At 44.6% G+C, this 12,046-nt stretch overlaps 1 protein-coding gene across 1 annotated transcript in view; it reads left to right on the forward strand.

Moving 5' to 3' along the window:
• The window catches only part of FBXL5 (F-box and leucine rich repeat protein 5), a 51,757-nt gene that overhangs the window by 36,943 nt on the left and 2,768 nt on the right, over nt 1-12,046 (forward strand). Inside the window, exon 10 of the mRNA XM_053253495.1 lies at nt 4,617-4,765. Coding sequence (XP_053109470.1) covers nt 4,617-4,765 — 149 coding nt within the window. The remainder of the gene's footprint in view (nt 1-4,616; nt 4,766-12,046) is intronic.

Raw genomic sequence — 12,046 nt, forward strand, 5'->3', positions numbered from 1 at the left:
GCCCCAGTGATTACTTTCCTGCAAGAGCAAGGATTGCAGGTGCTACCATAGCTAGATGATTGGCTCATCTTGGCGAGCACCAGAAGTGCAGTCATGGATGCCCTCGAGATCGTGGGGGCTACTCTACAGGACCTGGGGTTCCAAATAAATTTCAAAAAATCTCAGAACCGACCCAGCGCATTCAGTTCATTGGGTTGATATTCAACACGACCTTGGAAAAGGTCTTCCTTTCAATGGACCGTATAGATACTCTCCGGAAGCTGGCAGCAGCTTCTGGAGAGTACAGTGCCTGTTGGGTCACATGGCGGCTACTACATATGTGCTGCCTCAAGCACGTCTTCGGATGCACATCATTCAGAGATTGTTTCTGGACGTTTCTGATCCCCTTCAGGATCCGAGCCATCTAAAGCGCATGCCCTCTCGATGGGTATGGGCTACGGCAGAGTGGTGGACGGATTTTCGGCACCTGAGTGTCAGTACTCCCATTCAGGCCCTTCAATCCTATTGGGTGGTCATGACGGATGCCTTGGAGTTCGGTTGGGGGGCATACCTGGATGGGTTTCATCTGAGTGGACATTGGTCCCCCAAGGAGAGGACTCGCTACATTAATTATTTGGAGATGATGGCCATTTTCAACGCTCTCAAGGGCTTCTAACCCATGGTCACACAGTGACAATACAAACAGACAATACGACGGTGAAAGCCTATGTCAATTGACAGGGTGGCACATCCTCGAAGAGCCTTCTGTTTCTGTTTCTGGACCTTTGGCATTGGTGCGTGACACATGCGGTAATGCATCAGGCGATCCATATACATGTCCAGGTGGACACTCTAAGCAGAATGACAGTGGTCTCCCATGAGTCGGCATTACACTGGGGTGTTCTCAGGGACATATTTGTGAATTGGGGAGTTGCAACTCCGGACCTGTTTGCTTCCCAGGACAACACACAATGTGCCCTCTATTGCTCCAGGGGAGGGGAGGGCGAAGGCTCTTTGGGCGATGCCTTCATCTTGTCTTGGACGGGCCCTCTTCTGTATGTGTTTCCCCCATTTCCCCTCATTCAGAGGGTCCTGCGCAAGCTAAGGGTGGATCGGGACAGGGCAATCCTGATAGCCCCATGGTGGCCTAGAAGGCCTTGGTTTCCCGCCCTGAGGCACTTGGCAGTGGATTGGAGGCACCTACCTGTCCTGCCGGGCCTGCTGTCACAGGAGTAGGGACAGGTGCTCCACCCGGATGTCCGATCCCTCCATCTGACTGCGTGGAAGGTCCTGCCGACTTCCCGTTGAGACTTGAGGAAGTTTTGGTTGCTCCTAGAAAGCAGTCCACATGGAAGTCATATGATCACAAATGGACTCGTTTCTGTTCCTTCGCTTCCTTGCATGGGTTTGATGCATTTAATCCATCTGTACAAGATGTATGTAATTATCAGTTGTTCCTTAAGGAATCTGGTTTAAAGCTTTCATCCCTTTCGGTGTATTTGGCTGCCATTGTGGCACGTTCCCCTGCTGACTGGGCTTCATGGTTTAAATATCCGGTGGTAAAAAGATCACTCAAATGTTCCCAGATGATCCTGTCATGTCACCGGCCTGGGAACTCTCAGTGGTATTGGCTGGCCTGCTACAGCCGCCATTTCAGCCCTTGGCTTCTATTGATCCTCATCTTCTGACCTGAAAGGTCACCTTTTTGGTGGCCGTGATGGCCCTGAGGGTTGACCAACCATACCTTCAGTTCCATAAGGACAAGATAACACTCAGGCCAGATGTCCAGTTCTTGCCCAAAGTGGTGTCTGCGTTTCACCATTCGTCCCTGCTCACTTTGCCCGTGTTTTTCCAAATCCTTCATCGGATGCAGAAAGAAGGTTACACCCTTTGGATGTTTGAAGGGCGTTATCCTTCTACGTTCAGAGGTCTGCTGACTGGAGGAAATCTCCTTGCTTGTTTGTTCTATCTGATGGGCTGTGTAAAGGTCTACAAGTTTTGGCACAGTCCATGTCTAGATGGATAGTTTCCTCAATTGAACTTTGCTATAAATTGGCTCATAAGCAGGTGCCTGCTACAGTTAAGGCACACCTTGTTAGGTCCGTGGTGGTCTCGTGACCTTTGATTGGGCGGTCCCGTTGGACGCTATATGTTAGGCAGCTACTTGGGCTTTGCCCCATTCATTTATTCGTCATTATGCAATTGATACCAGGCCACGGAATGATGCTGTGTTTGGCAGGAGTGTCCTGCAATCTATTTTCATTTGATGTACTTGTTTCTGCAATAATTTTTTTTGGCAGATTATATTTGTTTCTGTTCTTCTCTCCTCCTTGGGTGCTAGCTTTTTATGCACCCATTTGTATAGAAGACAGAGACCACGTCGAAGAACAACAGGTTACTCACCTGTAACTTGGGTTCTTCTAGTGGTCATCTGTACTTCTACATGGCCTCCCATGCTTCTCACAGGGTTCACTGAAGCTGGACTCTGTGACTGAGGGGATGAGGAATGGCTCAGCCGCATATAGCAGCTGGGGGGTGGGGTTCCCACCCAAAGCAGGATAATTGAGCTTGGTAGGTTCCGACGAAGTCTCTGCGCAGGCGCATAGCCCATTTGTGTAGAAGTACAGATGACCACTAGAAGAACCAAAGTTACAGATGAGTAACCTGTTGTTCTTTTGCTATTAGAATAGGCTTTGAAAAATGACCTTACTATCATGCATAGATCAGTTTATATACAATCTCTTGAAAAAACTTCAGATTTCACACAATCTACATTTAAAAGGTCAGAAATTTTATCTATCTTGATAATATAAGATCAGCAACAAAGCTTACCTTCTAACTACTGCTCCCATATGCCAACTGCTGCAGGCACTATAGGCTCTCGCTGCTAGAAAGTAGGGATGTGCATGAAACAGATTTCGTGTTCTGTTTTGCTCTAGAAACGAAATGCAAAATGGCTGAAACATTTTGTCAAAACAGCGGTCAAACTGGATGTTCCAAAGAAACAACTTGAAATGTATTGTTTTGGCCAAAGGGATCAATGGGGAAACTAGAAACACCCCATTGTTTCCCATGGGTAGCTCCTAGGGGCACCAAAATAGATTGGGTGGTAGGGCATGGTGGGTGCTACCTATCACCCAACCCACAAAAAGATCCTATGGGGGTTTGGGGGGGGGAATTAAAAATTGCCCACTTGCCCATTTCTTTTGATGAGGTACCACCCATCATGCCCTACCATCCAACCCACTTTGTGTTCTTAGGAGCTACACATGGGGAACAGTGGGGTGTTTCAAGTTTCCCCATTGTTCCTTACAGCCAGAACAAGTTGCACTCAGTGCACTGCACACAAGTTTTGCATTGCAACTTGCAATGCATTTTGCAACCCTACCTTGAAAAACACTGCAGAAGCACACAGTAAAAGGGAATCTGTCCCTCCCAACACAGAACACAGATTTCAAACAGTCCAAAAATGGCCAAAAAAGAATCACTGGCCCAGAATGCACAGCCAGCAACAGTACCGGCGCTACAATAACATCATTGGCACAAGTTGCTCTCTCACACACAATTATGATTTCTTACTTTCCAGCATTGCAGCAACTGCCATAGCAGCATCCTTGACAGCAGGGCAAGCATAGCCATAAGGTCAGCTAGCACGTCTTCAACCACATTTTGACTGAGTACACCCTGCAATGCAGATTGAAGAGCAGACTATAGCAGTGAGTGAAGTACAAGTTAATCTCAAGGCCAGACATGGAGCCCATCACAGAAATCGCCAGGAAATATTACACACACAGATAGCTGCCACTGTCCATTTTTTGCCACAACACTATCTCACAAACAAAGCAAAGCACAACTCAAGGAAGGCACCCAAGTTCTGTCTTTGTCAATCTGAGATCCAAGAAAACCAGATAGTTATATCAGCAATAGCACAGCATACTATACTCAGTGCTGAGAAAACAAAACCACAGAATCAAACCTACCTTCCTCCTCTCCTGATGTATTCTTTTCAAGAGAGGCATAAGAGCTCTCTCTGTCTCCTGGTCCCTTTGAATACGTTTTGAAACTCCCTCCAAAAGTGTTCCCCTTTCCCTCATCACAGCCAATGGGGGCACAGTTGCCCACGACAACACTTGATTTGTATGATAACCAAGAAGCAAGGAGATTGAAAGCTAATCAGAAGCCAGTGCCAGAAAACCAATCAGCAAGGGGAAAAACAGGCCTCCAAAATGGTGCTCAAAATGTTGAAACGTTTTGATGGAAACAGGATTGTTCTACACTGAGCTCGAAACAGGCCCTTTATTTAAAAGGTGTTCTGTTTCGAGCTTGCAACATTCAAAATGTTTCGGCATTGAAATGTTCTGTGCACCCCTACTAGAAAGTTTTAGTTTAGAACATTCCGGTAAGGCTTTGAGAAAATAGCATATTAATGGTTGTAGCCCTGCACACTCCATATTTGTGGCAGAGCAAGCTTTCTCAAGGTTAGTTACTGATCCCATAAAAGTGGGGATAGAGAAATAATTTAATGGCAAAAGGCCTGAATAGTTCGAATGGATAATAAATAGTTAATGGAGCCAAAGTCTCTTGATTGTGGTTAGTTTCTTGCATGGTCTTAATGTATGTTTGTTCTCTATTCCTAGGATGTTGACTCTGGGAGGAGGACTCCCTCATCTAGAACACCTCAATCTCTCGGGTTGCCTGAGCGTAACTGGTGCAGGCCTGCAGGATTTGGTCTCGGTGTGCCCTTCTTTAAATGATGAACACTTCTACTACTGTGACAACATTAACGGTAATGTCTTTTGAATAAAGTACCTTTTTAATCTTGTGGGACTTGATGTGTGATCCCTAGAATGTTCAGATTTCACAGCCACTTTCCTTCCACAGGTACAGGTCCTCTGACAGGTCATGTAAGCTTTTTGTTGCTGAAGTTTAACACTTTTTGTCAAGGCATAGATTTAAAAAAAAATTATTCTGAACAAGTGCCTTTTCATAAACAAGTGCTAGATGTGTCTAGAATTGATTTTCATTTATATAACCAGTTGAACAGTTACTTTAACAGGTCCATCTCTTGCTGGCTTTCATTCTGACAGACACCTAGAGAAATTACATTATATTCATAATGTTTGTATTAAGGTTTACATGAGTTGAAAGCAGAATGCTGGTATTATGGGAATGCACTTAGATCATCTTTGTCTTGAATGCTTAAAAAGAGGTCCTATTATAATACAGAAGTTCAAAAGTTACTTTTAATATCCCAGTCATTAACACATCTTGGTTTCAACATAACATAGTCAAAAATGCCATTAGTGTATGAATGAGATATAATTATGTTGTTAAGCCTGTCTCAAAGCTCAGTAGCAAGACTTCCTGAGTAAAAGCCATGTCCTGCTGGAATCTTAGTGCATGTGAGGTGAGGTATTGGTGGCTGAGTAGCTATTCTAGCAAAATGTGCCATTTGTCTTTTAATAATAATAATAATAATAATGATGATGATGATGATGATGATGATGATGAAGCAGAAGACCAAAATAATCCCAGTGGTCATTGGCGCCCTGGGTGCAGTTCCAAAAGACCTTGAAGAGCACCTCAACACCATAGGGGCCACAGAAATCACCATCAGCCAATTACAAAAAGCAGCTTTACTGGGAACAGCCTATATTCTGCGACAATATCTATAACCATTGACAATAAAATTCTGGCATCCCAGGTCCTTGGGAAGGACTCGATGTCTGGATAAAACAAACCAGTCAATAACACTTGTCTGACTGTGTAAACAAGAAATAATAACAATAATTCGATTTCTATACCGCCCTTCCAAAAATGGCTCAGGGCGGTTTACACAGAGAAATAACAAACAAATAAGATGGATCCCTGTCCCCAAAGGGCTCACATTCTAAATAGAATCATAAGATAGACACCAGCAACAGTCACTGGAAGTACTGTGCTGGGGGTGGATAGGGCCAGTTACTCTCCCCCTGCTAAATAAAGAGAATCACCACGGTAAAAGGTGCCTCTTTGCCCAGTTAGCAGGAAGAAGAAGAAGAAGAGTTGTGATTATGCATGAGTTCTTGATTCATGCAAGTAGACTGCATACATAGCACCTTTTCCTCAAGTCTGCCACTGAGCATGTTATTGGAACCAACTCCGTGTCACCTTAATGCCCATGAGCATTTAACTTACCCATGTCCACAGCTGTCTGAATACTAGCAATAGCTTTGTACTCCTCCAATTAGTAGCTTGTGACTGGATCTCCTTTTTTTATCAAGTAGCTGGAAGGTGTGGATGCTTCAATAGTTTGTGTGTTTAGATGTTGAAATGAGCTATTGTATCGAGCAAAATGAGGGGCAACAGGGCATCTGAATGTAACCCAGAGAATAGACCAAGCCAATCCAGCAGTATTGTTCTGTGATTTTGGGCTGTGGAGGAGCATGTGAGGAGAAACCAAAAAATCCCTATCACACAGACATGTGAGATTATACACACACACACACACACACACACACACACACACACACACACACGCACACACGACAGTGAAACCTTGGTTGCCTGAGGCAAGTATGAGTGATCTGACTGGCCTTGTTCTAATTGGCTCATTGGGAAACTTCCTGGGACTTACCTGCCATTTGGGGTCAATTTCTCCTGCTTTTGTCTTGTGATGTGGTAGACACAGAAGAGCAATTCGTCTATGTGCTGCTCATGCAGCAGGCCATTATGAATTTCAAAAAGCTGGAAGGCTCTGTTTCTTATGTGTTGAGAGTGAATCAGTCATTTTAAAATATTTTACTTTGGCTAATATTTGGATAAACTCTTAACTGTTTTGCTGGAATCATCTTTAAGAGTGGATTGTGAAGAATTGCTATTAAAGGATAGCCCCTTTGCATAATCTCTCTTCCAAAATGTAAGTACTGTAACGTTCATGTGACAATGCCTTGAGAGAGAGAATCTTGTTGTTTTGATGTTTCTTCCCTTTGGGATGAGCCTGTTCAGTCCTAATGGGGGACTGCATATGCTGCTGCCATGGCTGGAGTGCTCCTGCTGTCACTGCCTACTTGCCTCACTCTCCTGCCAGAGAAAATTGCCACACTGGTTATCATCGTCGTCTTAGTCTGTGTGCAGGCACACTTGTGGGATCTGTGCCTGCATGGAACCTCATTCAAACTTTCTGGAGCCCACCCTCAAGAATTGTGATGGGAGCCCTGCCGCTCTGCAGCAAATACATATTTCTAAATGAGCATGGTCTGCACCTCCTCCCTCAGTTCTTTGATTGCCTCAGCAGGAGTATCAAGAACGTACTGCTGGTTTTGTCCACATGATTTTGGCCTCCCTTATCTGTCTTGGAAATTTTATTCCCTCTTTCTGCTTTTCTCATATTTCTTCATACTCTTCCCTTAGGAACATAGGAAGCTACCTTATATACCAAGTCAGACCATTGATGCATCTAGCTCAGTAGGGTCTATCCTGACTAGCAGCAACTGCTCCAAGGTTGCAGGCAGGAGTCTATCTCAGCCCTGTCTGGAGATGCAAGGGAGGGAACTTGGGGTCCTTCTGCATGCAGGTGCTCTTCCCAGATGAGCCCCATCCCCTAAAGGGAATATCTAACAGTGCTCATATGTAGTCTCCCATTCAAATGCAAAGACCCTGCTTAGTAAAGGGGGAAGTTCATGCTTGCTACCACAGACCAGCTCTCCTCCTCTGCCATTGTACCTTCTAGTTGTGACCACAGGTTTGTGGCACTACAGACTTCTTTTAAAAGTACAAGACCTTTCGGGGTAAGCTCCCTATCGCTGATGACTACAAGTGCTGCCTGCTGTGTGTTTGTAGAATGCTTCATGCATTGTCACCACTTCACCAATGAGCACAATGCAGTTTGATTTACTGGGCTCCATGCTACGTTGTGAGAAGGCACTCCAAGCCTCTGATTCCCCTGCCCAGACTCTGAACATGCACTGAAGAATGACTTGTTTGGTTTTGGCTCCAGCCTCTGCACTTCCTGTACCTTTTGGGTCCAAAGACGGCTATTTCTCCATCTGACCTGGGGGATGCTGAGCTGAGAGCTTCCCATGCCTCAGTCTCTGGACCAGTTCGGGCCACTCAGGCCCTTCTTGGGATTACTTTGACTTTAGAACTTACTTGCATCATTTTGAGTTTTGACCTCAGACCCTTGGTTGACCTCATTGGCCCTGGTTTTTGCCCTTTGAACTCCTCTGGATTGCTCTGAAGAAATAGATCAAGAAATGCAAGAACAATAGCACTTATATCTTTGATGAAGCAGATGAGTGCAAAAAGACTACTTTGCCTTCATCCATATCTACAATGGAACTGCATCAGTCTGCTAACTCTTCCACCTTCCACTTCACAACTGATTCCACTTCCTCAGCCTTTGGAGCCCCCACTTTCCATAAGTATTGAATCCGCACTTCAGCTGATATTTTCAAAATGACAACAAATCCTTCCAGAGGTTGAGTGCATTGCCTCCATTTGCCTCACCTGGTCTGTCCAGAATATCCCAATCCTAAGACATTCCATGTGCACATCACAAGTGTTTATGTTGCAGTTTGGAGGAGGAAGGGCATGGAAAACCAGCTTCTACCTAAGAAAATAGAGTCATAGAATTGCACAAGGACAAGTAAAACAATCTGGGTTTTTTTGGAGGAATGTTGTCTGTTATCCATCCCTTTATTGCTTCACCTCAGAAGGCAGTTTCCTCAGCCTGTATTGTAGATTTTCTATCCAAGAAGAGCAGAAGAATCCTGTTTGAAAACTGTTTCAGCTGATCTTGTGTTGGTCAATATTCTTGTCCTAGTTGACAAATCTATGCACCGTCTGTAGAAGTACAGCCAGCCCTCGTCAACTGCTTGGGTTCCATTCTGGCAAAACCTCGCCGTTGGCAAATTCATGATTGGCAAGGCATTAAAATCTATGGGAAACGGGGTTAGGGGAACCACGACCGCAAAAAGACCTAAAAATAAAGGAGGGAATTTTTTTTTTAATTGCTAAAAGTAACAAAAAACCATGTAATATCGCCAGGAGTCACCAAGAATGAGCAGATAGTACCTCTGGATATTTTTTTCAAAACCCAGCCCCCCCCCCCCGGGTCATTTGAAGGCATTTTGAATTGGCGAAGGACAGCAAGGGTCACTCTGATCCCCCTTTCACTGAACCCCCTCCAAAATCACTTTAAAAAATCCCTCTCCAAACGTGGATTCCTAGGTCATGGTTGGCAAAACCTGTCACAATTTCCCATTCGCATATGCTCAAAACCGCGGTTGGCAAGGGATGACTGTACAATGAAATGGGAGATTACAAGTTCATGGTGACTAATAGGATTTGCTGCCTATTTAGAAGAATCAGCTTAGCTGTTAGGCTATGCTGGTACGCAATTATTTCCCTGAGGGAGTGTAATGATGCTAAACTATGTATTTTCAATCAGGTATACTTAACTACCCAGATTCTCTCAGCAACTCCAGCTGTTCAAAAGAAACATGCAATCATGTTTGCAGAGTTGGAGGAGGCTAATACTGTGGATTTTCAAACCTAAATTCTAGTAGTCTTAATTGTTGTGAATGGCTCTTGAAAGACTTGGTCTTTGCGTGTGACCCTTTCTAGCAAATGATCAAACAGTGCTGTGGGGGCAAGATAACTGCTTCCTTTTGTTTCAATCTGTTGTGTGAGAATTTGGGCCTCCATTTTTTAAAATCCAAAGTGCATGTACAGTGGGGGAAATAAGTATTTGATCCCCTGCTGATTTTGTCCGTTTGCCCTCTGACACAGAAATGACCAGGCTATAATTGGAATGGTAGGTTTATTGTAGCTGTGAGAGACAGAATAACAATAAACAAACCCTCAAAAGCCCAGTGCCCAAAAGTCAGCGATGGATTTGCATTGTAGTGAGGGAAATAAGTATTCGATCCCTTCACAAAAGATGTCTTAGTACTTGGTGGCAAAACCCTTGTTGGCAGTCACAGAGGTCAGACGTTTCTTGTAGTTGGCCACCAGGTTTGCACACAACCCAGGAGGGATGTTGTCCCACTCCTCTTTGCAGATCCTCTCCAAGTCAGAAAGGTTTCGAGGCTGATGTTTGGCAACCCGAACCTTCAGCTCCCTCCACAGATTTTCTATGGGATTAAAGTCTGGAGACTGGCTGGGCCACTCCAGGACCTTCATGTGCTTCTTCTTGAGCCACTCCTTTGTTGCCTTGGCTGTGTGTTTTGGGTCATTGTCATGCTGGAATACCCATCCACGACCCATTCTCAGTGCCCTGGCTGAGGGAAGGAGGTGCTCACCCAAGATCTGACGGTACACGGTCCCGTCCATCGTCCCTTTGATGTGGTGAAGGTGTCCTGTCCCCTTAGAAGAAAAACACCCCCAAAGCATAATGTGTCCACCTCCATGTTTGACGGTGGGGATGGTGTTCTTGGGCTCATAGGCAGCATTCCTCCTTCTCCACACACGGTGAGTTGAATTTTGGTCTCATCTGACCACAACACTTTCGCCCAGTTCTCCTCTGGATCATTCAGATGTGCATTGGCAAACTGCAGACGGGCCTGTACATGTGCTGCCTTGAGCAGGGGGACCTTGCGGGCACTGCAAGATTTCAGTCCTTCACGGTGTAGTGTGTTACCAATTGTTTTCTTGGTGACTATGGTTCCAGCTACCCTGAGATCATTGACAAGTTCCCCCCGTGTAGTTCTGGGCTGCTTTGTCACCATTCTCATGATCATTGCAACTCCACGAGGTGAGATCTTGCATGGAGCCCCAGACCGAGGGAGATTGACAGTTATTTTGTGTTTCTTCCATTTGCGAGTTATCGTGCCAACTGTAGTCACCTTCTCACCAAGCTGCTTGGCGATAGTCTTGTAGCCCAGTCCAGCCTTGTGCAGGTCTACAGCCTTGTCCCTGACATCCTTCGACAGCTCTTTGGTCTTGGGCATGGTGTTGAGTTTGGAAGCTGAGTGATTGCTTGCTTCTATGGACAGGTGTCTTTTATACAGGTACTGTAACAAGCTGGGATTAGGAGCACTCCCTTACAGAGGGTGTTCCTCATCTCAGCTCGTTACCTGCATATAGTGAAAAGACACCTGGGAGCCTGAAATCTTGCTGGTTGATAGGGGATCGAATACTTATTTCCCTCACTACAATGCAAATCCATCGCTGCCTTTTGGTCACTGGGCTTTTGAGGGTTTGTTTGTTGTTGTTCTGTCTCTCACAGCTACAATAAACCTACCATTCCAATTATAGCCTGGTCATTTCTGTGTCAGAGGGCAAACGGACAAAATCAGCAGGGGATCAAATACTTATTTCCCTCACTGTATGTGTGTCCATAAATATCCATATAATGCCCCGTCTCAACCCATTTTGAAGATGAATTGAAAATGTGGTTCAAATAGCAGCATTTTTACCTCTTTATTTTTCTGGGATGACTGGAATTGCACACAGTTCAAAATATGGATTTATTGCTCAGTCATCAGGGAGCTTGACTTTTGTGTAATAGTTTTCGCTTTGCTGCCTCTTTGTGAGCTACAATTTTGACAGCATCTATCTTTATTTCAGTTTGGGAAATAATTCTGTATGCATCACTCATGACCTTTGCAAAAGCTTTTAAAGCAGTATGTGTCTGATAACCACCAATAAGTCACTCCTTCTGCATGATTGTTCCACAAAGAGAAGTTGAAAGTTAAGTGATGCAGCTGAGCTTTCTTTTCATGGTTTCTTTAAAACACGCACACCAATCTACTAGCTAGTTCTAGTTCAGAAATCCATTTGCAGTGTACTAATAAATTGTAAATGAGTTTGACATCAAGTGCATTTCTTTAGTATGAAGGCATGTTTGGTCACTTTCCTGCCCTTTTACCATTCACATCTTTAATGGGCATTGGCTTAGTATTCCAGTCTGAATGCTGAGTCCCCACATAGAAATATCTGTTCTTAGATAATATGCCACACTGTGAGCACTGCTGGACAAAAAATTGGCTAGCTGACCTGGTTAAATGCTAGTTAACTGGAATAGTTTGACGAGGATTGCCCTGAAATTCTGGGTTTTCATAGTAAACTTCACAGGGCTCACTAC

This window comes from Hemicordylus capensis, chromosome 5 (assembly GCF_027244095.1).
Source record: "Hemicordylus capensis ecotype Gifberg chromosome 5, rHemCap1.1.pri, whole genome shotgun sequence".
NCBI lineage: Eukaryota > Metazoa > Chordata > Lepidosauria > Squamata > Cordylidae > Hemicordylus > Hemicordylus capensis.